Genomic DNA, 27032 nt, shown 5'->3' with positions numbered 1-27032 from the left:
GATGATGAGAGACATACACAGTACTCAGTTCAAGAGACCTACAAGTATATGAAGTAAGTTTTTAGTTGGATAGATTGCTGCTGCATCAGGTAGAATAATGCTGGTAGATCATTTAATACCCTGAGAACTACTTGAAGGAGCAGTATTTAGCCCTAGTTATGGAGAGCTACAGTTTTATTTATTCCAGCACTCAATTACATCAAACAACTAGGGCTTATTGAAACAAGATTATTTATTGGCAGACACCCTTATCTAAGATAAATGATTTGAAGATGCCTTTAAAATTGATTGGGGATCCAGACAATACAATGTATAATCAAAATGCAAATCAAGTTTTTTTTTTTATTTATTTAAATTTACAATTGTTTTATTTTTTAAATATGTATCCCATCAGGAGTATTACAACTTACAAATAAAGGTCCATGTTTTGTGCGTTTTAAAGAATGCTGTAGTAGAGCAAGCACAGAATAGTTTAACACTGCAGTTAGTTTCTCTGGGATGCCTGCTGCATGATCACAGAGCACAGCCCCAGCACCTGTAAGTATTCATCAGCACCGTCAGACAGACACTTGTCCACTTCCTGCAGAGCAATAGAAAACAGCATCACACATAACCAAGAACAACCTGTATTTGCACCATTTATGGCATTTACATGTACACAAAAATATACAGATTATATATATACACATACATTTGTATATATACACACATGTAAAAATGCATAATAAGGGTTTAAATACTGAAGTACATCCCTTCTGAAATATGGTACAATCATAAAGCTAGGACTTGACAAGCTAGCTTGCTCCACAAAAAAAAAAGTATTATAAGCAGCCTGCAATATAGCGAGCCATTTGTTTTGCAGGAGAAATTATTTAAAAGCTGCAGTGTTAAGTTATGCAAATGAAACCATCCCTGAAAATACACATCGGCAAAGCAAAGACTACAGGCTGTGATTTGCACTGATAATTAGCTGGCCCCTCAGTTCAACTTCTACTCTGTTTTGTGCAGGAAAGCAATGGAATGCTGTTTTAATTAGGTGACAACAGACATTAGTACTTGGTGGTTAAATGATTTAACAAGGACATGTAGCAGGAGCTGTGTCTTAATTAAGCCCAGGGCAACAAGACTGCTTGGCAGTTACACCCTCCAAGTACATCTGGTCAATCTGTGTGATGTTATTTAGGAGCCAGATTAAATCAAACACTGACAGGATAGAATCCTTGGAACACTAATTAGATACTAATGGACACCAAATGAGCATGATGGGTCAAATGGCTTCCTCTCGTTTGTAAACTCTTACGTTTCTTATGACCCCACCCACCTGCAAAATACAAATTGCAGCCTAGTACTCAAATGAGAAGCCTCTGACAGAAATTATTTAGGCAATGCAGACTTAAATTTTTGTGATTAGTGGGTGGTGAAAGTATTGGTTCTGTTCCAGCCTAGGTGTTCTGTGCAGTGCTTACCGCCATCTTCTCCACGATCACTGATGTCTGCTGGTCACTCAGACTGTCTCTCAGGATCACGGCGTCATGCAGCTGGCTGAGGACCTGTATAGCTGCATAGCCCTCGTTGATCAGGTTCTACAAGGCATCCACCACATGAGAAAAAGGTTTGATATGCTCTCTCTTCTATCTGTTTCCAACTAGGAACTGCAGTCCCATATTTTACTCATTGAAGCATGAGCAGTCTTTCACACTTCTGATTCTCACATAAGTGTGTAATGAAGAGGTACATCCAGTTGTCAATATGAAGCTGAAACTCCTACCTTGACGGACACTTCCAGTTTTTCAAAGGTGCTTTTGTAACATGTTTGGAGCAGATTGTCGATCATCTTGGAGGGAACCACCTAAAATGGGATAGTATTAAAATTAAATTCCTTAAAAAAAAAAAAAAAAAAAAAAATTATATACATACACACATATACACTCACCTAAAGGATTATTAGGAACACCATACTAATACTGTGTTTGACCCCCTTTCGCCTTCAGAACTGCCTTAATTCTACGTGGCATTGATTCAACAAGGTGCTGAAAGCATTCTTTAGAAATGTTGGCCCATATTGATAGGATAGCATCTTGCAGTTGATGGAGATTTGTGGGATGCACATCCAGGGCACGAAGCTCCCGTTCCACCACATCCCAAAGATGCTCTATTGGGTTGAGATCTGGTGACTGTGGGGGCCAGTTTAGTACAGTGAACTCATTGTCATGTTCAAGAAACCAATTTGAAATTATTCGACCTTTGTGACATGGTGCATTATCCTGCTGGAAGTAGCCATCAGAGGATGGGTACATGGTGGTCATAAAGGGATGGACATGGTCAGAAACAATGCTCAGGTAGGCCGTGGCATTTAAACGATGCCCAATTGGCACTAAGGGGCCTAAAGTGTGCCAAGAAAACATCCCCCACACCATTACACCACCACCACCAGCCTGCACAGTGGTAACAAGGCATGATGGATCCATGTTCTCATTCTGTTTACGCCAAATCCTGACTCTACCATCTGAATGTCTCAACAGAAATCGAGACTCATCAGACCAGGCAACATTTTTCCAGTCTTCAGCTGTCCAATTTTGGTGAGCTTGTGCAAATTGTAGCCTCTTTTTCCTATTTGTAGTGGAGATGAGTGGTACCCGGTGGGGTCTTCTGCTGTTGTAGCCCATCCGCCTCAAGGTTGTACGTGTTGTGGCTTCACAAATGCTTTGCTGCATACCTTGGTTGTAACGAGTGGTTATTTCAGTCAAAGTTGCTCTTCTATCAGCTTGAATCAGTCGGCCCATTCTCCTCTGACCTCTAGCATCAACAAGGCATTTTCGCCCACAGGACTGCCGCATACTGGATGTTTTTCCCTTTTCACACCATTCTTTGTAAACCCTAGAAATGGTTGTGCGTGAAAATCCCAGTAACTGAGCAGATTGTGAAATACTCAGACCGGCCCGTCTGGCACCAACAACCATGCCACGCTCAAAATTGCTTAAATCACCTTTCTTTCCCATTCAGACATTCAGTTTGGAGTTCAGGAGATTGTCTTGACCAGGACCACACCCCTAAATGCATTGAAGCAACTGCCATGTGATTGGTTGGTTAGATAATTGCATTAATGAGAAATTGAACAGGTGTTCCTAATAATCCTTTAGGTGAGTGTATATATATATGTGTGTGTGTGTGTGTGTGTGTGTGTGGCAGTGTGGGGGGTTAGTGCCCACACTGCTGGGGCTCTGTAAGGTGGGGTTCAGGAAAACACACATGTTAAAGTGGTGCATTATTTATAGTGCTCACTGCTCACACAAAATAGACCTACAAAAACCCAGAAACAAAACCGTAGCTCATCTACTAGCATAACTAAATCCCTCTCTAAACACACAACTAATTATAAAACACAAACACAGTAAACAAGCAAGTCCATGATCCAAATCTGTTGTCCAAAAGCCAAGTTCCATAATCAATCCTTTTTCAAATTCTCTTCTCTCTCACAAACACTGGGTATCCTCACCAGGAAGTCAGGCACTTGTTTTATCAAAGGGAAAGACAGTCAAAGGGGGAATAGTGGTCATTCTTCATTCATCCCTGGTAATTCTTCCCCAGACCCAGGTGGAGCTGAACTGTGCAGCTTCGGGCAGATCCTTAGCATCACAAATATAACACTTCAAAATATACATTAAAAAAAAAAAAACATTCTGGGTGCAGCTAATTTAAGTACATGTTGTATAATTTTCCTATGAAAGTCTAGATAACAGCCTAGAACCTCCTTAATGAAAGTTACTACACAAAGTTTTCTGAGAGTTCCTATTGCACAAACTAAGTTACGGGGGTCTGTGCAGCCTACCCAGTTAAGAACATAAAGTTTACAAACGAGAGGAGGCCATTCAACCCATCGTGCTCGTTTGATGTCCATTAATAACTAAGTGATCCAAGGATCACTGGGGAGTTTGTTCCAGATTGTGACGACTCTCTGTGTGAAGAAGTGTCTCCTGTTTTCCATTTTGAATGCCTTGAAGCCCAATTTCCATTTATGTCCCTGCTGATCTGGAAAAGCTCCTCGTTTGATGTGGTCTATGCCTTTCATGATTTTGAAGACTTGGATCAAGTCCCCACATAGTCTCCTCTGTTCTGGGGTGAAAAGGTTCAGTTCCCTCAGTCTAACCGAGTAGGACATTCCCTTCAGACCTGGAATAAGTCTGGTTGCTCTCCTCTGATCTGCCTCTAGAGCAGAGATATCTTTCTTGAAGTGTGGTGCCCAGAACTGTATACAGTATTCCAGATTAGGTCTAACTAGTGCATTGTAAAGTCCTAACATTACTTACCTTGTTTTAAATTCTACACAAAAACCTCTGAAATACTCATTTAGAATATTTGCCACATCTTGCTCGTTTTCTAAGATACTTCTATTTTTGCCCTTTATCGGTTTCACTTCCTCCTTTATTAACCTATTGCTGTTGTAGTATTGAAAAAAGCTCTTTGCATTAGCTTTAGCTCCAAGAGATACGTTTCTTTCTATTTCCCTCTTTGCTTTCCTGATCCCTTTCTTAAGGTCTCTTTGCAGCTCAGCATATTCTTTGTATTTTGTTTTAGTCTCCATCCCTTTTGTATGCACTATACATTTTCTCTCTTGATATTTTTTTGCATACTTCTATTAAAACCATTTTGGCCAATGTTTGTTGGTCCCCAATTTGCTAAGTTTTGGTACAAATTTCTCCTGAGCCTCAAGTAGTATATTCTTAAAATATAACCATCCATTTTCAACCGAGTCTGTATCCAGTGTGCTCCAGTCTAACTCTTCTAAGTGCTGCCTCATACCTTCAAGGTTTGCTTTTCTAAAATTGTAGACCATTGTTTTAGACTTTTTTTTTTTTTTAAAAGAATGTCTCAAAGCTAACCATATTGTGATCACAGTTTGCCATTGGTTCTCTAATCAGTGTCCCTCTGACTCGGTCTTGGTCATTTGAAAATATCAAGTCAATGCATGCACTGGTTGTTTCCCTGATAAATTGAATTAGAAAGCAGTCATTTACCATCTCAACCATTTCTGCTTCTGTATTCCGGAATGGGCTTTCCTAGTCTATGTTTAGGAAATTGAAATCCCCCATTATAATGACCAAAACCTTGCTACATGCAGTCCTGATTACACTGTACAATGCAACATCTTGCTGAATATCTGAGTTGGGTGGTCTGTAACACACTCCTACCACTAATCCTCCAGATCTCTTGTTCAAAAGTTTGACCCACAAAGATTCTGTTCCGTTACTGGGATCTAATTTCAGTTCTTCTGCCTCAATGTCATTTTTCACATATATTGCTACCCCACCACCTCTTCGATTTTGCCTGTCCCTTCTAAACTGTGTGTATCATTTCAACTTGTATTCATCCCCATAATTTTCTGTAAGCCATGTTTCTGTCACTCCTACAACATCATAGTCACATGCCAGCACTGTGGCCTCCAGGTCTAACATCTTGTTCCTTATACTCCTGGCATTGAGGTACAAACATTTCAGGACTTTCCTACTAGTTTCCCTTTGTTTTCTTTCCTTAGTGGAACATCTCACATTGTCAGAGCTCCCTGCCACCCTGGTCCCTAGTTTAAAAAGATTCTCAATTACTCGGAACATACGCTCTCCCAATGCATTAGCCCCCCTTCTGTTTAGATGTAGGTTTGTACAGGTCCCATCTATCCCAGAAGAAAGACCAATGCTCCATAAACCTAAACCCCTCTTCCCTACACCAAGATTTCAACCACGTGTTAAACTTTCTAATCTCAGCCCGTCTCCCTGGCCATGCATGTGGTACCGGAAGTATTTTAGAGAAAACTACTGTGTTTTGGTTCTGCTTTTTAGTTTTGTTCCTCTTTAAAACTCTTTAAAATTGTCATGCAGAACCTCTGCCCTATCTTTTCCTGTCATTGGTTCCAATGTGGACCATGACCAGTGGATTCCCCCGGGCTTTGGCCAGAAGCCGTCTAATAGTTTAGGGAGATCTGCAACCTGAGCACCTGGCAGGCAAGATACCATGCAGGTCTCATTATCACTAGAACACACTGTGTGATCTACACCTCTAAGAATTGAATCTGCTACTATAACTACCTCCCTGTTCTGGGGGGGAAGTGGGCACCATGATGCTCTCCCATCACCCTCTGAGCTGTCACTGTGCAATTTAGTGTCCAACAGTTGGAACCTGTTGGGCAATTCTATCTCTTGGGGTGCCTCTAGGGGTTGTGGCAACATGTCTGGGCTTCTTCAGGTAAGCATGTAGTCAAAAGATGGTCTGCCACCATTCTCAGCCACGCCTCCCCAGGTCACTTCACCTGTCTTAACTTAGTTTATTCTCCAGCCTCTAGAGGGGACAAATTCACAAGAGACATTTTCAACAGACAAACAATGAGAACAATGTAAATTGTTAGTTATTTTGGCTCCTACACTACACTTTCTTATGATTATCTGCCGTTGTTTGATAATGGTGTCAGTTAATGAGGTAGAGTCCTCCCCCAGGGTTCCAGTAACAACCCCTGCCCCACCCCCAAATTCTCCTACCCCAGCAATCTCCGTGATGACGGTCTCTGTGATCTCCTGCCCTCCTGTCAGGCGCGCAGCACTCTGCAGGAAGGTAATGGCTTTCCTTAGGTCCCCCTCAGACACCTTGACCAGCACCCCGATACCCTGTGGGACAAAGTGTTACACACGTGTGCTTTTGTAGGCAAGCAAAAAGCAGTACCATGATGCCACTGTAGCCCCCATACCTCTGTGTTGTATTTCAGGTTCTCTTTCTCACAGATTTCCAGCAGCCGTTGTTCCTGTATTTGATCATTCAGAGGCCTGAAGCGGAATTTGGAGCAGCGAGACGTGAGGGGCTCGATGATCCTAATCAAGCAAGGGGAGGACAACAGATTGTTTGCATTGTGATTGTCCTTCTGCTTATTTGTTTTGTGAGCTTCCATAAAAGATGATCATTCAAATAATAACATTATAATATATGCTCAACAATAGATTGTGCATTAAGAGTGTGTCTGTGGTTGTATGACCTGGCCTGGAGCTACAGTTAGGCTACTAGAGTCATAGGCTACAAACAGAACACTGGCAGCCCTCTGTGGAGAGATGGAGAGTGGTCACTGACCTGCTGACGTAGTTGCAGATGAGGCAGAAGCGTGTGGTCTTGGACTCCTTCTCCATGGTGCGCCGGAGAGCTGCCTGCGCCGCACTGGTCATGGAGTCTGCCTCATCCAGGATGATGATCTTAAATGGGGGGCATGGCTTCCCACTATGCATGGGGGCAAAACAACAGTCACTCCAGACTTTACTCACTCTGCAAGTCATGCCTCAGACAAAAGCCACTCCGACTGAGCAAATGACTGATGTTTACACAGGTCACCAACCCCCTCTAGCTTAATCACACCTTCCTCCTACTCACTCGGCCCGTGTTCCCATCACCGACAGCTGGGCGAAGTTCTTCACTTTCTCTCGCACCACCTGGATCCCTCGCTCATCTGAGGCATTTAGCTCCAGCACCCTCTGGCGAAACAGCTCTGGACTGCACCAGTTATTATTGGAAAATAATGTGAATGTTAATTATTAAAGCGATCGATCATGTAGTGTAATTAGATAGACCCACACACACATCGGTGTGTGATTTTTTTATTTAAATGTATTCCTTAATTATTCTATCCAAGTGAAGGTTTTTAGTAGTTTACTTATTTTCTGTCTGGTCTGATGGTAGCATAGATATGATAGCTGTGAATTATTCTGAGACAAAAAAAAAAAATGTTATATAGGTTTTAAATATGACCTGTTCTACTCTGTTTATCATTCCCAGTAAGTGCAGTTTAAGTTATTTGTTGTAGACAAGAACACAGACAGAAAGAGAGCACACACACCCCCGCCCCCCCCCCCCGCCCTAAATCTTTAGAAAGCAGTGTAACAGTCAGGCTGTGCTTCTGTAGTGACTTGAGGGATTAGGATTTTGGACAAACAGAGAATGTAGTGCAGTCAGCAGTCTGAGGCTGGCTGGATAATGTGAGAGCAGGTTAGGCAGTGCAACAGCACTGGGCTGCAGTCCTCTTACCCGTACAGCCCCCGGGCTGCAGCCAGGATGGTGGAGGTCTTTCCAGTCCCAGGAGGGCCATAGAACAGGAGGTTAGGGAGCTGTGACGGAGATGGGGAGAGGAGCACAACATAGTCACTACACGGGCACCTTCCTACATCTGATGTCCTACAGGGTTCTATATTTGACTAGAGAGGCCCTGCAGTGCTCACAAACACTGTTACTCTGTGTGAATTAATTTGAAAATGAAGCTGATGGAAAGAATTCTTGGGACATGAGTTTCAGTCAATCAGCTAATTTACAGTAAACGTAAAAAAAAAATTGCATAAGAATTCAAAACATGCAAAATCGAAGAGGAGGTAGGGTAGCATTATGTGTGAAAAATGACATTGTGGCAGAAGAACTAAAATTAAATCCCAGTAACGGAACAGAATCTTTGTGGGTGAAAATTTTGGCCAAGAGATGTGGAGAATTAGTGGTAGGAGTGTATTACAGACCACCCAACTCAGATATTCAGCAAGATGTTGCATTATACAATGTAATCAGGACTGCATGTAGCAAGGATGTGGCTGTTATAATGGGGGATTTCAATTTCCCCAAACATAGACTGGGAAAGCCCGGTTGGGACTACAGAGGCAGAAATAGAGATGGTTGAGATGGTAAATGACTGCAAACTCAATTTGTCAGGGAACCAACCAGGGAGAGTTCATGCATTGACTTGATATTTTCAAATGACCAAGATAGAGTCAGAGGGACACTAGTTAGAGAACCAATGGCAAATTGTGATCACAATATGGTTAGCTTTGAGGCATTCTTTCAAAAAACAAGGCCCAAGTCTATAACAATGGTCTATAATTTCAAAGTCTTTTTGGGTAAGTTTCTACCAAATTTGGCAGATTTGCTTAGCTTTTGCAAGTTGCTTGGGGATCGCTTATATGCAGTTTTCTTTATTTTTTATTTTTCTTTCAACAGATCCTCAATAGGACCAAAAGTCAGGACTCAAGTACATTCACTTTCTTAATCTTTAGCCACTCCAGTGTAGCTTTGGATCACTGTCCTGCTGAATGGTTAATTTTCACAACAGTTTTAAATCTTTTGCAGACTAAAACAGTTTTACCTCTAGTATTTGCCTGTACTTTGCTCTATCCATTTTTTCCTTCAATCCTAACCAGCTTTCCAGTCCCTGCCAAGGAGAAGCATCTTCATAGCATGATGCTGCCACTGTCATGCTTGATTGTAGGGATGGTGTTAAATGGGAGGTGTGCTGTGCGGTGTCTGCACTAAACTTGGCATTAGGTTCAAAAAGTTCCAATTTGGTCTCATCTGACCACACCACCTTTTGCCATATTGGTGCATAGGTGCTTTGTTGCAGACCCCATGTGGGCTTTGAAAGTAATAAAGAATTCTTCATTCTTTTCACTTTGCCATACATGACAGTTTTGTGAAGTGTTCTTGATGGGCCAAAGCCTCACAGTGGCATCTCTCACTACTTCCCTCATTTCCTGGCTGGCTGCACCTTCCATTTCTTGATGATTGAGTACACTGTGGTCACAGGGATATTCAGTGAATCATCTTTTTTGTAACCTTCTCCTGACCTGTGCTTTTCAATTACATTATCCCTGACTTGCTTTGAAAGCTCCTTGGTCTTCATGATTGAGTCTTTGCTTGAAATTCAGTGCATGACCAAGGAACCTAGAGACAGTGGCTCTCATGTTTTCAGAATAAGATACATATTATTGGACACAGATAGAGGCCATTCATCTAATTGTATGGCTTGTGAAGGTCATTTTGTGCATTTAGTTTGGATACTTATGCAATCACAACTCTTACATTTTTATTTCATATGAATTCTATGTTTACTTTTTTGTTTTTTCTTTGAATGTGTGGAGTAGGTTGTGTATATAAAATCTATTAATTTCTACTTCAAAGTGTCATTAATGCAAGCTTTACTGCAACAAAATGTGAAAACAGAGAAGATATGAAAACTTTTGCAGAGCACTGTATTCACACACATAATACATACAAAATGATTAATGACTGACTTGGAATAAAAGCAAGGATTTGCAGCACACTTTGCATTAAACTTGCTGCCAAGACTTTGTAGCACATTTTGATAGAAAAAATAAAACCTGACAAATATGCAGCTCTAAGCAGAAGCAGTTATGCTTCAGTTATGTGCTGCTCGTGCGAGGAGCTCAGTTACACTTGGACCTGTAACCTACAAAGATGGGCTCAGATTGAAGACCAGGGGACAGGCACTTGGATATTAATAGACATGGAAACATAATCAGGACAGGGAGGACTATTTAAGGCACAAGCATGGGAAATCCAACAGGTGAAGCAGTGCAGGACTGTTCAGCAGACTTAGGGCAGTGTTCCGAGATCATAATTTCCTTAAACCCGCCTGTCCTCACTCTCTCTTTCTGGACCACAGCAAGTCAGAATCTCCACTGGTGCTGTATGTCATCATATCTGGTCTGATTCACAGCTGTGAGCAGATGCTGGTCCCCAAAAGGACTAACCAGAACCGGGCCCCCAATTCATTGTTTTGATAGAACTCACTCTCCTCAGTTCCAACATGGCAGACCGAAAGAAACAAAACCAAGACAGGTAACATACTATTCTGATGTCTGGATTACCAGCAACAGCTCCTGTCCTGATTTCTTATTCCTTATTACTTTTGCTGTGTCTTCAAGAAACAAGTTCCAAGACAGTCTTTTCTTCAACGATGTGCCTGTACATTGATTATACCATATCAGAAAGGCATGATTCATTTGCAGGAGAAACAGCACTCAATATTTATTTTCATGCTGCTATTTTCCCAGCTGTAGTTATAAAGGGCTGGTCCAGTTTTCAGCTCATAGACAAGAGTGCAGAGAGAACACAGGGTGTATGCAGTTTTATAGCATAAGCTCCTGCATGCTGAGGGCAAAAGTGTTTTAATATGAAAAAGCATATTGCTTCTGTGAAGTTGTATATATTTTAACCCTCAGAGGACTACAGAGACTAATTTCAGCCCAAGCCTCCGCCAACACTTCAGCTTTAAAAAGGTTTTTATTGGACAATTCCACATAGCAATAAACTTAACCAATAGCAGAGGGGTTTGTTGTGAGTATTAACCAATCAAAAAGCTTTCAAAACAAACTTTTTTTTTATTGGTTAAAAGAAAAAAAACTAAAAATGTAGCACACTGAAAGTGCTAACAAAAACTAAAAGTCAAATGAGGAATGTTTTGAAAATCGTACTACTTCGAAGACCGATAAAAATTAATTAAGCAATTTCTTTTGTATTGTAAACTTTTATTTGGGCACATTGTTCAGTATTGTAGGCAATTATGACAGCGATTTGGAAGAGGGGGAGGCAGAAGTTTATCAGGAGAATGTAAATGCTAGGGGGTGAAGGTACAGATTAGATGTTTCTAGTTTATTTCAGCTGGTCAACCTCAATGTCAGAATCCCTTTTTCCCAAATTACAGAATTGACACAAAAGAAAGCTGCTAAGATTTTGATATACAGAAGTAGTAGTCCGAGATGTATTCAACACCACAATCCCGACCAGTTGATTTCTCAGCAAAGAAGAAAAGACTAACACACGCATTTACAATCAATGCAAAGTAAACAAATGTACATTTAGTATTATTGTTATTATTTAATATTACTGGTAGTAATAACGACAACAACAATAAGTACATTTGAAGATGCTTTCATATTTATTCAACACTACACAACCGACCAATTTTGTCAGCTTTGTTTTTCTTGTTTTGCCATGTAGTTCTGACGAACATCTAGACAGGTGCACTCCTTGCAAAACTGATCTCTTGAACAATTATTTGTAAGCATCTTTTTGTGTTTTAAAAAGAATATTCTGGGGTTTCATATATAATTTTGTAAGTGTTTATAATCTGGGTTAATTTGTAAATGTTGTTTTGAGAATAAAATGGTGTCTATACAACTTGGGTTTTTTGCTAATGCACATTTCTGTATTCACTACAAAAACAAAACTAATTATTGAAAGAATTAAATACTTCAATGTCTTATGTTTCTTGTGATATATAGTTTTCATATGATTAAATTGAAGTATGTAAAATTTATGAATTTGCTGGGCTATACCAAGCATTGTGATTTGTGTGAGAACGCTGTTGTCTTGATGCATAGAGTAGTTGCTGACAGCTTAGTACTCTTTAAATAGCTCACATTCAAGGATTTACCAGAAAGACTTACATCAGCACCCTCTAGTGACCGCTTTAGTACTGCAACCACGTCCTCCTGAAAGGCCACTTCATCAACACATTTTGGTCTACTGGGGAGAAAATAAAAATAATAAAAAATAGATATGTAGCAGCAAATCAGTACAAATTAGTCTCTTCAGGGTATATTCTTAATAACAAAATGGCTGCCTTCAATGCATTTGCAGCTGCGTCTGTAGAAAGACAGGATAGCCTACTGAGTTGACGTAATGAAAGCATGTTGAGGAATGTGGTGTAAGTACTCCAACACCAAATCCCACTGCAGATGAAGAAGTGTCCATTATATAGAAACTAGAAGAAGTAACTTTTTTCTGTGTATTGAAGTCTGCTGCAAACACGGTGATACAGCTTTGTGAAAAAATGTGTGTCTCATTCTTTGAAGGGGAAAGACAACCCCAAGGAACAGTTAAATTTCAGCAGCATGACTGTTTGTCTGTGGGTTGCTCTCGTGTGTGTGTTAGAAAGCATCATGTTAGCTCTCAACTAATTAGGGCTGCAACAACTAATCGTTGAAATCGATTACGTTAATTATTAAAAATCTTTGGCAACGAATTTCATCGTCGATTAGTCTGGTCTACCGGCGCGCAGCTACTAAAACAACAGAACAAAACAAAAAAAACATTAAATATGGCGCCGGCTGCAACTACAGCAGTGGAAAGCCGTGAAAGTCTTCTAAAGTATGGGAGCACTTTACACTGAACACTGCAAAGAAGACAGTTTGCTGCAAAATGTGCAAAGCTGAACTCACATGGTGCAGGAGCGTGACAATGAGGCATGAGCACCTGAAGAGAAAACACACTGGAACCATGATGACACGGGAAGAAGATGCTCTAGTACACAGCCTTTCTGTTTCTTGAACTGGTATGTGTCAAACAAAGCAACGCCTGTTTTTTTTATCTCCTCAACTACAGTGAGGGAAAAAAGTATTTGGTCCCCTGCTGATTTTGTATGTTTGCCCACTGACAAACAAATGATAAGTCTATAATTTTAATGGTAGGTGTATTTAAACAGTGAGAGACACAATAACAACAAAAAACCCAGAAAAACGCATTTCAAAAAAGTTATAAATTGATTTGCATGTTAATGAGGGAAATAAGTATTTGACCCTTCGACTTAGTACTTGGTGGCAAAACCCTTGTTGGCAATCACAGAGGTCAGACGTTTCTTGTAGTTGGCCACCAGGTTTGCACAGGAGGGATTTTGTCCCACTCCTCTTTGCAGATCCTCTCCAAGTCATTAAGGTTTCGAGGCTGACGTTTGGCAACTCGAACCTTCAGCTCCCTCCACAGATTTTCTATGGGATTAAGGTCTGGAGACTGGCTAGGCCACTCCAGGACCTTAATGTGCTTCTTCTTGAGCCACTCCTTTGTTGCGTTGGCTGTGTGCATTGTCATGCTGGAATACCCATCCACTACCCATTTTCAATGCCCTTGGTTCTCACCCAAGATTTGACGGTACATGGCCCCGTCCATCGTCCCTTTGATGCGGTGCAGTTGTCCTGTCCCCTTAGCAGAAAAACACCCCCAAAGCATAATGTTTCCACCTCCATGTTTGACGGTGGGGATGGTGTTCTTGGGGTCATTCCTCCTCCTCCAAACACGGCGAGTTGAGTTGATGCCAAAGAGCTCGATTTTGGTCTCATCTGACCACAACACTTTCACCCAGTTCTCCTCTGAATCATTCAGATGTTCATTGGCAAACTTCAGACGGGCCTGTACATGTGCTTTCTTGAGCAGGGGGACCTTGCGGGCGCTGCAGGATTTCAGTCCTTCACGGCGTAGTGTGTTACCAATTGTTTTCTTGGTGACTATGGTCCCAGCTGCCTTGAGATCATTAACAAGATCCTCCCGTGTAGTTCTGGGCTGATTCTGCACCGTTCTCATGATCATTGTAACTCCACGAGGTGAGATCTTGCATGGAGCCTCAGACCAAGGGAGACTTCTTCCATTTGCGAATAATCACACCAACTGTTGTCACCTTCTCACCAAGCTGCTTGGAGATGGTCTTGTAGCCCATTCCAGCCTTGTGTAGGTCTACAATCTTGTCCCTGACATCCTTGGACAGCTCTTTGGTCTTGGCCATGGTGGAGAGTTTGGAATCCAATTGATTGATTGCTTCTGTGGACAGGTGTCTTTTATACAGGTAACGAGCTGAGATTAGGAGTGCTCCCTGCCATTTCTTCTTTCACCTGCCTGTGAATGTGCTTATGCTTTCGCTCGCGATTGCTTAAGGCTTGAGAAGTGTGCTCACCTACTCTTAGGAGTGTGGTTAATTCTTACCTTTTCCTTACAGTCTTGTCTCTTCGGAGCTTGGACTACAGTATTTTTCATTATATTATTGCTTCTCATCGGAGGCAAGTGTGCTGTAGGAGTCTCGATCGGAGCCAGCCTCGGTCCCTACACGGAGATCTACTGTATGGATTTTACCTTCTTGTACTATTATTCTCTTTTACAGATTCGAGTGTTGTAGGAGTGGACAGAGACAGAGACGACTCCTCTGGAGCAGCCTTCCCGTGGCTGGTTGGTGACCACCCTGCTCTGTCCTGGATTCTCTCGACCTCTGTCGGCGGACTTTAAAACACTCAATACTTCCAGAGCAACGCTCGACGAACATCTTGTCGACCTCGATCACACCAACCTTGACGAACTGTCAATCCCTCGACTCTCATCGACTCTCATCGACATCGACCTACCCTCGACCGTTCTGCATCTCGTGTTGACCTCGACCGACCTCGTCGACCTTCGTGTTCCCTCGACCTCTCAACAACACGACCTGCTCTCGACCTCTAGACACCCTTGTTGACCTCTCAGACCTCGACATTGACAACCTCGACTTAAACATCGAGGGGGACAGTATCAGTGCTGAGGAGTTTGGCGAGATCCATCTGCCACAAACACTGTCACTATACCTAGAGATACTGAAAGAGAGAGACAAACACAGATCTGCTGACAGGGATGAAGCCGAAGGGGGCTTTCCATCGTTGTTCCAGATGTCAGGGCAAGCTGCCCTCGGACGATGGACATGACCTATGCGTGCGCTGTCTGGGTGAGGAGCATGCCCAGAGTGCACTGACAGGAGAAGGGGGCTATGTTCACTGTGCGGCATTTACGGAGGCCACGCGCTGTAAGAGGGCCAGGAACTCCCCATTGGGCAGCTGTCACAGCGGAAGCTCCGCCCACCGCTCTTCTGTGGGCTCGGCTCCGCACAGACCCCCGTCGAGCGTCTCTCCAAGGAGGCGGTGCTCGTCTTCCCCCCCAACCTTCAGCAGCAAGGGAGTAGTCCATCTCCCCCTCTCTGCTTCCTCACAGGCACTCCCCCGGGAGGAGAACGCGATCCCCCAGATGAAGGTCTCTGAGAGTGAGGCGCTCCGCCACGTCGCAGGAAGAAGGAAGCAGACGACATCACGTCTCTAATCAGAACAGTGGGGGAGGTGTCGCATAGGCTGGACTCCTAGCAACAAATGCTGCACTCCATGGCGGCGCGACTTCAGACGGGAGACAATGTTCACCGACCCCCTCAGCTTCCACCGCCCCCACCGGAAGAAGCGCTGTCCCACGTGGCCTCATGCTTGGATACATCGGATCCTCCATCCTTTACAGGTGCCAGAGCATTTCCAGGCGCCGAGTATGGAGTTTAAAGCCCTGATGCGACGTACAGCTTTGACGGTAACATTCCCTGGTGCCCCCAGGAAGAAATTCCCCAAAAAACGATTGGTGAGAGAGAGGTCCGCTAAGCCTGAGGAGACCCTCCCTTTCCTTGAGGATTACATGGACATCCATGTGGAGCCAGCAGGCATCTGCTCCTATGACTTCTAAGCAGGCAGATGCCATGTACGCAACGGTGGGGGCGGAGGCAAAAGGACTGGGATCTTTTCCATCGATAGGAGACTCGGTGTCCAGGCTGGTTCAGGTGAATGCTATATTGGGCAAAGAACCGCTCTGCCCTAATAAGCAGTGCAGAACAACAGACGCTATGCTGAAAAAGGCAGAGACTTCAGCAATCCGGGCTAATAATGCACACAGGCCATTTTAATCCTGTATATGGGTTACCTGACGGGACGTTTGAGGGAGCGCCAGTCTATGGTGGATATATTGGAGATGGAGTGCGAACAACGATGACCCACGGATAGACTCTAAAATTCCAATCTGCCCACCCCAACCCCCCCAACAACCCCCCCACCACCCTTCAGAGGGGTGCTGCCCATTACTGTCGGATGTCCCTAAAGGGCCCAAGCTCTCTCGGGAGATCGCTGTGATGCGGGAGAAACAAGCGATAAGACTAGTGGCTGACGAAGACTCTCGAGCAGGCTTCTACTCGGGGTACTTCCTGGTGCCAAAGAAGGACGGAGGCTTCCGGCCCATTCTCGATCTGAGGGGCCTCAACATGTTTCTGAAGAAAAGACCCTTCCGCATGTTGACGGTGAAGCATATCCTCTAGTCCATCCAACCGGGCAACTGGTTCACATCGACAGACCTCAGGGACGCTTATGTAAGATATTATTTGTTAGAATGTATTTTTCTATGGGAAATTCTGTTCTATCTGGTTCAGTAGAGGAAACAGACTTCCTTCCTTTTATCTAAGTTCCCTGGTAGCCTCTGGTAGCCCCTGGTAACCTTATCTGTATGTCCAGAAGACCAAAAGGGACCTGTCCTCTTATTGGCTCCTAGCCAAATTTGAAAGGACCCCCACTTCTAAATTACATTAGCATAAGGCAACCAAGTCATGGTGGTGGCAAAATGCGATTATAAATATTCCTTATAAAAAGGAAAATAAAAGAGAAGTTTAGTCTCTTAACTTCTTCATTCTGCAACGAGACACAAGAGAGAGCTGGAGGGAGACCGAGAGACACACCACTTCCTGCCTGACCAGACTGGCCTATAAGCTGTACTGTGAGGAGAAAGAAGAAAATGGGTATTATAGATTTCCTATTTTTGTCAAATATAATTAATAATTATTGCACATCTGTGACTTGACCGCATCTTCCCTCTAAAAAGAATCTTAAAAGAGAAACCAATTGACCTATCAGTTTTCAGTTCAACTATTTATTTAGATTGACTGAAAAACCAAGCATATCAAATTCTCTTACACTTACTTCCACGTCTCCATCCTCCCGGCACACAGGAAATATCTACACTTCACCTTCCAGGACCAGGCATACGAGTTCAATGTGCTGCCGTTCGGCCTTTCCCTGCTTCCCCGCACATTCTCCAAGTGTATGGACGCAGCCTTGGCCCCCCTCAGGACAAAGGGGATAAGGATCCTGAACTACCTGGATGACTGGCTGGTGTGCACAGACTCCAGGCTTCAGGCAGAGGAACACACAGCGGAGGTCATACATCACGTCACTGCACTGGGTCTCACAATTCACACAGAGAAAAGCTCCCTCAATCCCGCAGACGGTGGGCTTCTTGGAAATTAATCTGGACACTCAAAAAATGCTTGCCTACCTGTCCAGAAAGCTCAAGGTAGCTTTTCTTGTAGCAATAACATTGGCAAGGAGAATTAGTGAAATTCACGCCTCGTCTGTGGATAAAGCCCGTCTGATCTTCTCGGGAAGCAACAACAGAGTCACTCTCAGGACGAACCCAGCCTTCCTGCCCAAGGTCGTGTCAGCATTCCACATAAACCAGCCTGTTGTCCTGGAGTCTTTCCATCCCCCTCCACACGAATTGGATGAGGACCACAGACTACACACACTCTGCCCTGTCCAGGCTTTGAGGTGCTATATGTGGAGGACTGCGCAGAGCCGCAAGCAAATCAAACCAGCTGTTTGTCTGCTACAGATCCACCACCAGAGGGAGGGCAGTTTCAAAACAGCAACTGGCGCACTGGGTGACGGACGCGATCCGGCTCACCTATGAGACTGCTAATGTTCCCATACCTGAACACATTTCAGCGCACTCAACTAGGGGACAAGCCACGACATGGGCTCTTTTTCACAGTGCCACACGAAGAACTGTACAATACTGCGACCTGGTCCGGTCCACAGACCTTCACAAGGTTCTACCGCACCAATGTAGCGGACCGGCTGCACCCAGGCTTGGGCTCCCAGGTACTTCAAACTGCTAGCCCTCAGGCACCGTGAGGCTCTGCTATCCTTGTCATTGTGGGTTTAGGCTTAGTCAGGTGTCAGGACTCAAGACAGCTCTGATATAGTCTTCCCATTCAGAAATGGCTGTCTTGATTTGAAAGGGAACGATAGGTTATCATCATAACCCCGGTTCCCTGAAATAGAAAGACAGCCATTACCCTTCAAGGGTCACTCGACCAGACGACCTTCCTGATGAAGAAATGGCAGGGAGCTGCAGTCAGGAGGAGACTTTTCGCAGACACCAGGGGCGGGTCTTCCTCCTGACAGCAGGGCCCCTATTGGGCAGCTTTGTTACATGTTGTCAATGATTGGCAGGTCAGAAGGCTCTTCCGATTCAGTAATGGCTGTCTTTCTTTTTCGGGGAACCGGGGTTATGATAATAACCTATCGTTATTATTGCATAATAAAACGACAATACAGTTCATTAAATAATATGCTATGAAAACTCAGCATCTCAAAATGAAAAACATGTGCTTTGAACTAGAAAATAAAGAATAACAGCCATAGTAGAGTTCCCCAGCTCTCCTCTCATTCCATGTCTAGATCACTTTCTAATTAAATCATTAGGTTATAATTGGTAGTTCAGTTGTAAACGCGAAATTCGTAGCTACACTGAATAACAGTATAGTTATCATTGACTAAGCAAAGTGAAAGTACATTGCACATATTTATAATAAATATTATTTAATAGTAATTATTAGTATTAATAAAATAATTTTCTCTTTCATAAATCCACTAGCGTCCCACAAGTATCCATACGAGACTACAATCTACGCACTAGACCCTATACCCACTAAACTAAAACAATCTCTACCATTAATTATTCACCTAATACACAATATTATCAACACCTCTTTATCCTCAGGATCTGTATCCGAATCGTTTAAAATAGCTGTAATTAAAACACTTAACCATTACCAACCTATTTCGAACCTCCCCTTCCTTTCTAAGGTTCTAGAGAAACTAATTGCAAGCTTTTCTAACTGATAATCATCTTTATGAAAAATTTCAATTTACACAGTACAGAAACGGCCCTGTTAAAATTATTAAACAACATGTTTCAGTCCTCTGACTTAGGGCACGCCAGAGTTATTATTTTATTAAACGTAAGTGCGGCTTTTGACACAATCAATCACAAAATCTTGATACAGTGCTTAGAAAACCTTGTTGGCCTGTCTTGCAAAGTTCTGTCTTGGTTTAAATCATATCTGTGAAACAGACTCCAATATGTACAGATTAACGAGAACCACTCAAATGTAACTAGGGTTAAGTTCGGAGTCCTCGGACCTATACTTTTTTCATTGTACATGCTCCCTTTTGGTGATATCATTCGACAACATAATATTAACTTTCACAGTTACGCAGATGACACACAATTATATTTGTCAGTAAATCCTAACTAATCAAAAAATCTAACTGTTCATCATACACTGACAAAATTGAGAAATGATAACTTTAATTTCTTTAACTTTAAACTGCGGAACGATCTTCCAGCCAATGTAAGAGATGCCCCCTCCGTCTTAGCCTTGAAATCGCAGCTGAAGACTCATCTGTTTAGTCTCTGTTTTTCTAGCCTATAGTGTCGCCGGTGTGCCATGGACAAACAATGCACAATTGTTTTTGGAAATGTCCTGCATTGCATGACCAGTATCTGAGCACAACCGTCTTTTTGTCTTCCAGCAACATCCCCCTCTGAGGGTCCAACGAGGCACCTCGTCTCCCACCATGGAAGTCTGACGAAGCACAACCCCCCCACCCCACCCCCGAAGGCCGGCGAGAGGCCCCCTCCAAAGGGAAGACAACAGCCAGCAGCACCGATCAAGAACTTTCTGATCTCCTTGCTGCTGTAACAACTATACTGCCTGGAGGGGAGGCAACCCTTAGGCCTAGGCCCTAAGCCGTGGACCCCCAGAGATTTATTTTATCCTACATGCCATCCATAGGAGTTTTTAGATTTTCTCTCCTCCGTGCCTAAATGGTTTAATATTTAAATGTTCATTTACTTTAATTTAGATCATGTAAACTGTTTAAAGGTCTATTTAATTTATTGTATTACTTATGTATTATTTTAGTTTGTTGTACATTTGTTGTATGTTTACCAGTCCGTAAAACGCTCTGTGGCTACCCTGCGAAGGGTGTTATACAAATAAAAATTGATACAAAATTTATATGTGGCAAGTTATCATGGAGGAGCTGGGCAGGAAAGGTACCTACTGTCTGATGTAGCTAGAATTCTACAAAGCGCTTAAGCACAGATCAAAAACAATGTGACATATTTACAAAGATTTACACTTTTAAATAGTTTAACATTGAAACATGCACTCTGCTTTTGTGTCTTTATAGTGAGGTGTAGTTTGTGTGAGAATTTTTTTTTTTTAACATTTTGTAAAAATGTAAAAGCTACTCATTTCTACAGTAGCCCCATTGTAAACTCAAAACGAAACTCAAACGTTTCAATTTTGTTTGGTTTACGATATATATTTATATTTTGAATTCAATATTTACAACACTAATTCGATCACATAGTCCAAGCCTTCTGCAGCACTGTGCCACGGCTGTGCAATGCAATTCCAGAAGCTGCGAGAAGCGCCCCTACACATGCTAGTTTAAAGAAATGTCTTAAAAATTACCCTTTTAAATACATTTTTAAGGATCTCTGTTAGTTTTAAAATCCTCTTAGCCTTTTTTTTTTGCTTGCTCCCCTTTATTGGCTAGCCTGCTTGTTTTCTTGCTTACTTTGTCTTTTCATGGTGTCTGGTTTGACTCTGCTTGAGTGTAGCACGTGGGTATAATAAGATTGCATTATAAATAACATGTATAATATGAATATTAATAATAATAATAATGTAGTTGAGGAGATAAAAAAAAACAGGCGTAGCTTTGTTTGACACATACCAGTTCAAGAAACAGAAAGGCTGTGTACTTAGTGTGGTTTTAACTGATCCAAAGTCTAATAATAATAATAATAAAGTGCCATGTCGTTGACGGACAACTTTTTGGATATCAGACTATAAATGACGTGTCGGATCCAGTGCCACTGCCTGTACTGGGCTGAGCATCTTCCTCCCCTGTCATCATTGCTCCAGTGTGTTTTCTCTTCAGGTGCTCATGCATCATTGTCGCATTCCTGCAAAATGTGAGTTCGGCTTTGCACATTTTGCAGCAAACTGTCTTTGCAGTGTTCAGTGTAAAGTGCTCCCATACTTAAGAAGACTTTCACGGCTTTCCACTGGTGTAGTTGCAGCCGGCGCCATATTTAATGTTTTTTTTGTTTGTTTGTTTTTTTGTAGCTGTGCCCTGGTAGACCCAACTTATCGACGATGACATTAGTTGCCAAAGATTTTTAATAATCAACGTAATCAATTTCATCGATTAGTTGTTGCAGCCCTAATCAGTTGAGAGCTAACATGATGCGTTCACACACACACACACAGGTATGACAAGACACTTCACTATGGGGACTGCAGTGGTTTAGCTGGTCATTGGCCCTGCACTAATATTGTTGGCAATTATTAATTCTAGGCTAACATTATGCTCTCTCACACACACACACACACACACGTATGTCAAGACCCTTCACTGTGGAGACTGCAGTGGTTTAGCCGGTCATTGGCCCTGCAATAAGATTTTTGGCATTCATCGATTCTAGGCAGTGTTGTAGTCGAGATCCCCATATCCGAGTCCAAGTCGAGACTGAGAACAGATGGGTCCAGGTCCGAAATTTTTGACCACAATGTTGACCACAACATTTTTTTTTTAAGCCAATATGTGGATATTGTAATTGAGAATAATTACAACTTCTATTATTAATAATAGTAAGATACACCACCACTACATAATAGTAAAATAAAAATCCACATCTTTATTCCACATTCTTTAATTTATATGTGATCATATAGATGTACATGGAAATACCCTACATTATGGGTTCAGAAAGTTGTTGTTAATCTTTCTCTGGATAATTAATATTTCGACCTTAAGTAAATCAGGGTTCTTGCACCATTTTTAAAGTCAAATTCAATGCTTTTTAAGACCTTTTTAAAACCTCAATAAATATAATTTAAGACCCAAAAAATTTCTAAACAACGAAAAGATGATACACAACCAGACGTCAACATCTATAGCTAGCTAACGTAACGCAAGCGTAAAACTTATTTTAATGGCGGAGTCTCTCACTGTCTAATACTAAGTTAACCCTCAGAGGACTGAGCCATTATTCCCCGTTTTTACCACTTTTACATTGTAGCTGATTCTATGCATTTGCTTATAAACCAGTGTTTCTTCAGAACCACTGCTAAATGCATTTTTCATGCATAATGTACTTATAAGACAGTATTTGAGTGAACAATGTGAAATAAAAAAAAGAAACAATTCTTTTTCTTGTTATTATTATTGATTCCACACCCCACACAGTAATAGTGAACAGTTTTGACACTTAGAACATGCTCTTCAAAGCCTTAGGTATTGAAATATGCATTGTATGTCAATAAACTATATACATAACACTGAAATAATGCACCTTTTTTGCAAACTGACCCAGGAGAACATTGAGATTCTATTTTCCCCGAGTTATTCAGGTCCCTCAGACATGCCACTGAGCAAATCTGGGCCTCTTCAGGAAGTGGCAGAGGGGCACCTGGCATGCCAGGGGGTCTTGTTATATATTCTGCTGACCTTACAATCTTGATCAGCTTCTGTTTTCCATTGTTGGAAAAAAAAAATCTAATAGTTTCTTTTTTTTTTTTTTTTTTAACTTTATTGCACATTTTCCACATATATATAATATAATAATATATACTGTATTATAAGTATATAATACTTGCATAGCTGAAGCTGCTCTGAATCCATAGATACCACATATATAGCAGTAGCATCTATAATAGCTGAGATATGAGCTGAATTGTATAATTGTATATTGATGCCCGAATTTTGGGCGGATCCGCGCCTACCGTGCCACTGTGCGTGACAATTTTCCCATCAGCCTTAAATGCACCATCTGAAAATGTAATACCTACAGCAAATATACGGTAAATTTATGACCTTAATTTCCTTTTAGGAGACCTTTTAAGACTTTTTAAGGAGCCGCGGGAACCCTGTAAATATGTACCAAACAACAGGTCTATGATTAGTACATGGTATAGCTATGATTAAACCAATGCAGATGTTAAAGCACTCCCAAAATGAATACATAAAGTGAGAAGATGTTAAGGAGCCTTACATTGCAAAAAGACAGGGACTTCAAACAGCAGCATTTGAAGCAACATTTTCTGTTTTATGCACCTACATGTGTGTTTTGTATATGGACAAATTGCAAAAGCAAGCAGTTCTTAATACTGTCATAAGACTACAATATTGAAATTAAATACTGACCTATGTTTGCATTAATAGTACAGTATTTCACAAGGCAATAAGGTTTAATACAGAATTTCAGTTATTGAATACAGAACTCTAACCTGCAACATCAAGGCAACTCAAAAGTAGATGCACACTGCACATTACAGCCATTAGGAAATAGAACATAGCATAACATATATTTAAAGTGTTTTGGGGGGTAACAATCGTGTTATTTCATTGATTAATTGTGAAATACAACATTTTATGAAATGTTCTCATATTAGGCAGTGGGGTGGGGGGAGGTTCCTGGCGGTCTCATGAGGGAGGGGCTGATGTATCGGCAACTATACGGGGGGGGGCTCTTGGCTGTGAGGGCAGGGGCTTGCACGTGCATGTCAGTGATATTAGGTAAATAAAGTCAATGCCAAAGTCTTAAACTTAAAGTCAACATAAGAGAATTAAGAAGATAAGAAATAATACAGTAATATCATCTGCTTTTTATAATTATGACGTTTGCTTTTTACATCGATCTCAGACGTTGAAAATTACACACCACATACCCAACACTAAAGATCACGGAATAAATCACTGAAGATACAATGTAAAAGTTAGTGTGAGACTTACTGACGCGGTCTGTAACTTATGTAATCATGTGATCTACTCACAGAGGAATCGCTTGGCTTCTGTCCGGTAACAGATAACAGGGTGCCGATTCCCGTACTGTGTGACAGCGGGCTGGATCTACACTTTCACACTTGTCGGTCGGTGTGGACGATGCTTTTTGCTCATCTTTAGAAAGTTTAGACTGCTTTGTAAGGCTATAAAATAAACTTACGCTGGCTTGTAGTTTCCCTCATTTCATTTTCATGAGTATAGCAATTGTATGTATATTGTATGTATATTCAAGTAATTTGTGCGGCTGGTGGAGTGACATCAGCTGTTTCCGGGGGACTGTAATGAAAAAATATAGGGCTCTTGCACAAACTCTGAAGACCTAGTTCAATTAAAGGTATTCCTGGAGAGGACTGGTGGGAATTTCTTCTCTCCCTTTGTCATTAAAGAAAAATCATCCTGACAGGGTAGAGTATTAGTACCCCAATGGGCTATGATAATGGCAAATACAACCCTGCTAACACACAATGTTGCTACAACGTTGCAGTGTTGCAACATGTGTGTGTGAGAGCATCATGTTAGCCTACAATTGATTAATGCCAATATACTTAGTGCAGGGCCAATAACCAGTACCCATAGTGAAGGGTCTTGTCATACCTGTGAGTGAGAGTGAGAGAAAGTCCAGCTAAACCATTGCTGACCTCATAAACCCTACTTTATCTAAGCCCGCCCCTTTTGTGCCCATCCCAATATACCTGTAGAATCTCAGGTGTCAGTTTCTCCTGGCGCATATACTCAAATTGAGATCTGAAGTGAAATTTGTGTTACTGAGATCATAACAAGCTGTTCCATACTTTTGAATAGGCTGTAGGACAAAGGGGAGTGTGGGTCCATCTAAACCATGGCTGGTACTGGTTTGTCAAAAATATCCTTATAGACTATAGTAACCTAAACACAGTGACACAGTGCAGATAACTAGCCAACCAAATGTTAAGGAGCAATGACAGAATGCTAACTGGTTCTAAATGGTGCTGCAATGTGATAATGTATGCATTAAATGTTTGAAAAACATCAAATAAAATACGTGAAGCTCCACCACAATACCAGTCGGAAGTCACAAATACCTTAGTCCCAATACAGAGAAAAGTAGTCAAAAGGGTCCATGTAATTGATTTTGAGTTTTCAGAGTTTTGAAAAGTTCAGTAAACTTCAGTCACTCATAATAGTTGTGTGTCATGCTGAAAGCCGTGATGTTTAGTATCAAAACAAAGCTCATGCTTTCCTCTTGTCAAACATAGTTTGTCATTTCAATGTGCACAATTTACAGTTGTATTTATTACTAAATCTATTTTTTCAACATGTACAGTGCAAGATAAAGTGCAATAAAAGTTCTGTGATTTTAAATGTTTGTGTGTCTGTTAGAATGTTTAGGTAAAACTTTCTCCACTATAAAGATGGGCACCACTAAAATGTTTTGCAACGAGGTGGGGGGCCCCACAATCATATCTCACCTATGGCCCCCAAAAGGCCTGACCTGGCATGACTAATGGTGTTTTTGAAAGCCCTTACTATTTCTCAACCCATGGCATGAGCCGCTGTTTCTTCTCTCCACTGGTCCCAGCAGCAGGTTTGTCTTTCTGTGGTTTAACTCCCAGGCTGGATGACCCTTTCAGGAATGCCTGCATGATTTCACCCTAGAAAAACAGCAAAATCAATTACTGCATTTATTACTGCTATGTTGATCTACAATCGACTGCCTTTCAGTTGCATTATAAGTCACATGGAACTATTAAAACATTACATACTATAGACCAGTGTTTTACATAAACACAGCAATTGAATAAGTTCTGCCATCTAAGTAGCAGCAACTGGTGTGCAGGGTTGATATTACAACTGAATACTAAACATGCAAAACTGGATATGAAAAGGAATTACTATTCGTATATGATATGTATTAAGCAGACAGTGCTGGCAGTAAGTGTGTATGTTACCAAAAAAAAAAAAAAAAAAAACTGAACACAGAAATGGTGTTGGGGATATTGAAGCATCAGGTGGGAGTATATGGGACAATTAGTTTAATTTATTATTTGTTTTACTCTGTCAATGTGGGTAAAATTAACAGTAACATTCACTGCCACAGAGAAAAAATACTATCCACAAGTAATGTGATATCATTCGCATGACATGAAAAGCATCACAAACAGACCAAGAAAAAAAGTCTACAGTCAACTCAGACAATGGTGTGTAAAATTACTTAAAAGACAAATTTCAAAGTGAGTTAGGATAGTCTGGGTTTAGATCTACATGAGCCGATGTGAGATTACAACACTACACGCATCTTCAGTACACAACGCATTGTCTTCAGAAGAAAGGGAAAATACAAGTTTTGTTAACTCTTGATCAAACGATTAAAACAAAACTAGACATTTTCTTCATGCACGCAAGCTGTCTTAAACAAGCTAGTTTAATGTACCTCTGCAGACTTACCTGATTGTCGAAGCAGAATTTCCCTGCCAACAAATAAACAAGTTAAAGCATTTAAAGACTGACCGAGGTAACAACTCACTATGGACAGGCTAAACTCCCGCCAGTTTCAATACAGCACTGTTACAAAACACTTCCTTCTACAGCGGGACTCTTTCCGGATCATGATGAAGCGACACAGGGTGTCACGTGTTGATGGTCAACCTTGCGACTACATGGTAACGGTGATTTTAA

General features: G+C 41.6%; 1 protein-coding gene across 1 annotated transcript; it reads right to left on the bottom strand.

Moving 5' to 3' along the window:
• Positions 1-322: 322 nt before the first annotated feature.
• On the bottom strand, positions 323-26939 carry rfc4 (replication factor C (activator 1) 4). Its single transcript, XM_066708821.1, has 11 exons — positions 26802-26939; positions 25884-26008; positions 12252-12330; positions 8053-8132; positions 7402-7521; positions 7108-7251; positions 6734-6854; positions 6528-6653; positions 1769-1849; positions 1467-1583; positions 323-580 (listed from the first exon to the last, which is right to left on the bottom strand). The coding sequence occupies exons 2-11, from the start codon at positions 25997-25999 to the stop codon at positions 485-487; spliced, it is 1080 nt and encodes a 359-aa protein (XP_066564918.1). The 5' UTR covers positions 26000-26008; positions 26802-26939; the 3' UTR covers positions 323-484.
• Positions 26940-27032: the final 93 nt, after the last annotated feature.

The sequence above is a fragment of the Amia ocellicauda genome, chromosome 7, assembly GCF_036373705.1.
Source record: "Amia ocellicauda isolate fAmiCal2 chromosome 7, fAmiCal2.hap1, whole genome shotgun sequence".
Classification (NCBI taxonomy): domain Eukaryota; kingdom Metazoa; phylum Chordata; class Actinopteri; order Amiiformes; family Amiidae; genus Amia; species Amia ocellicauda.
Note: the sequence above shows the minus strand (reverse complement) of the source record. Positions and strands in the feature narration are given on the sequence as shown.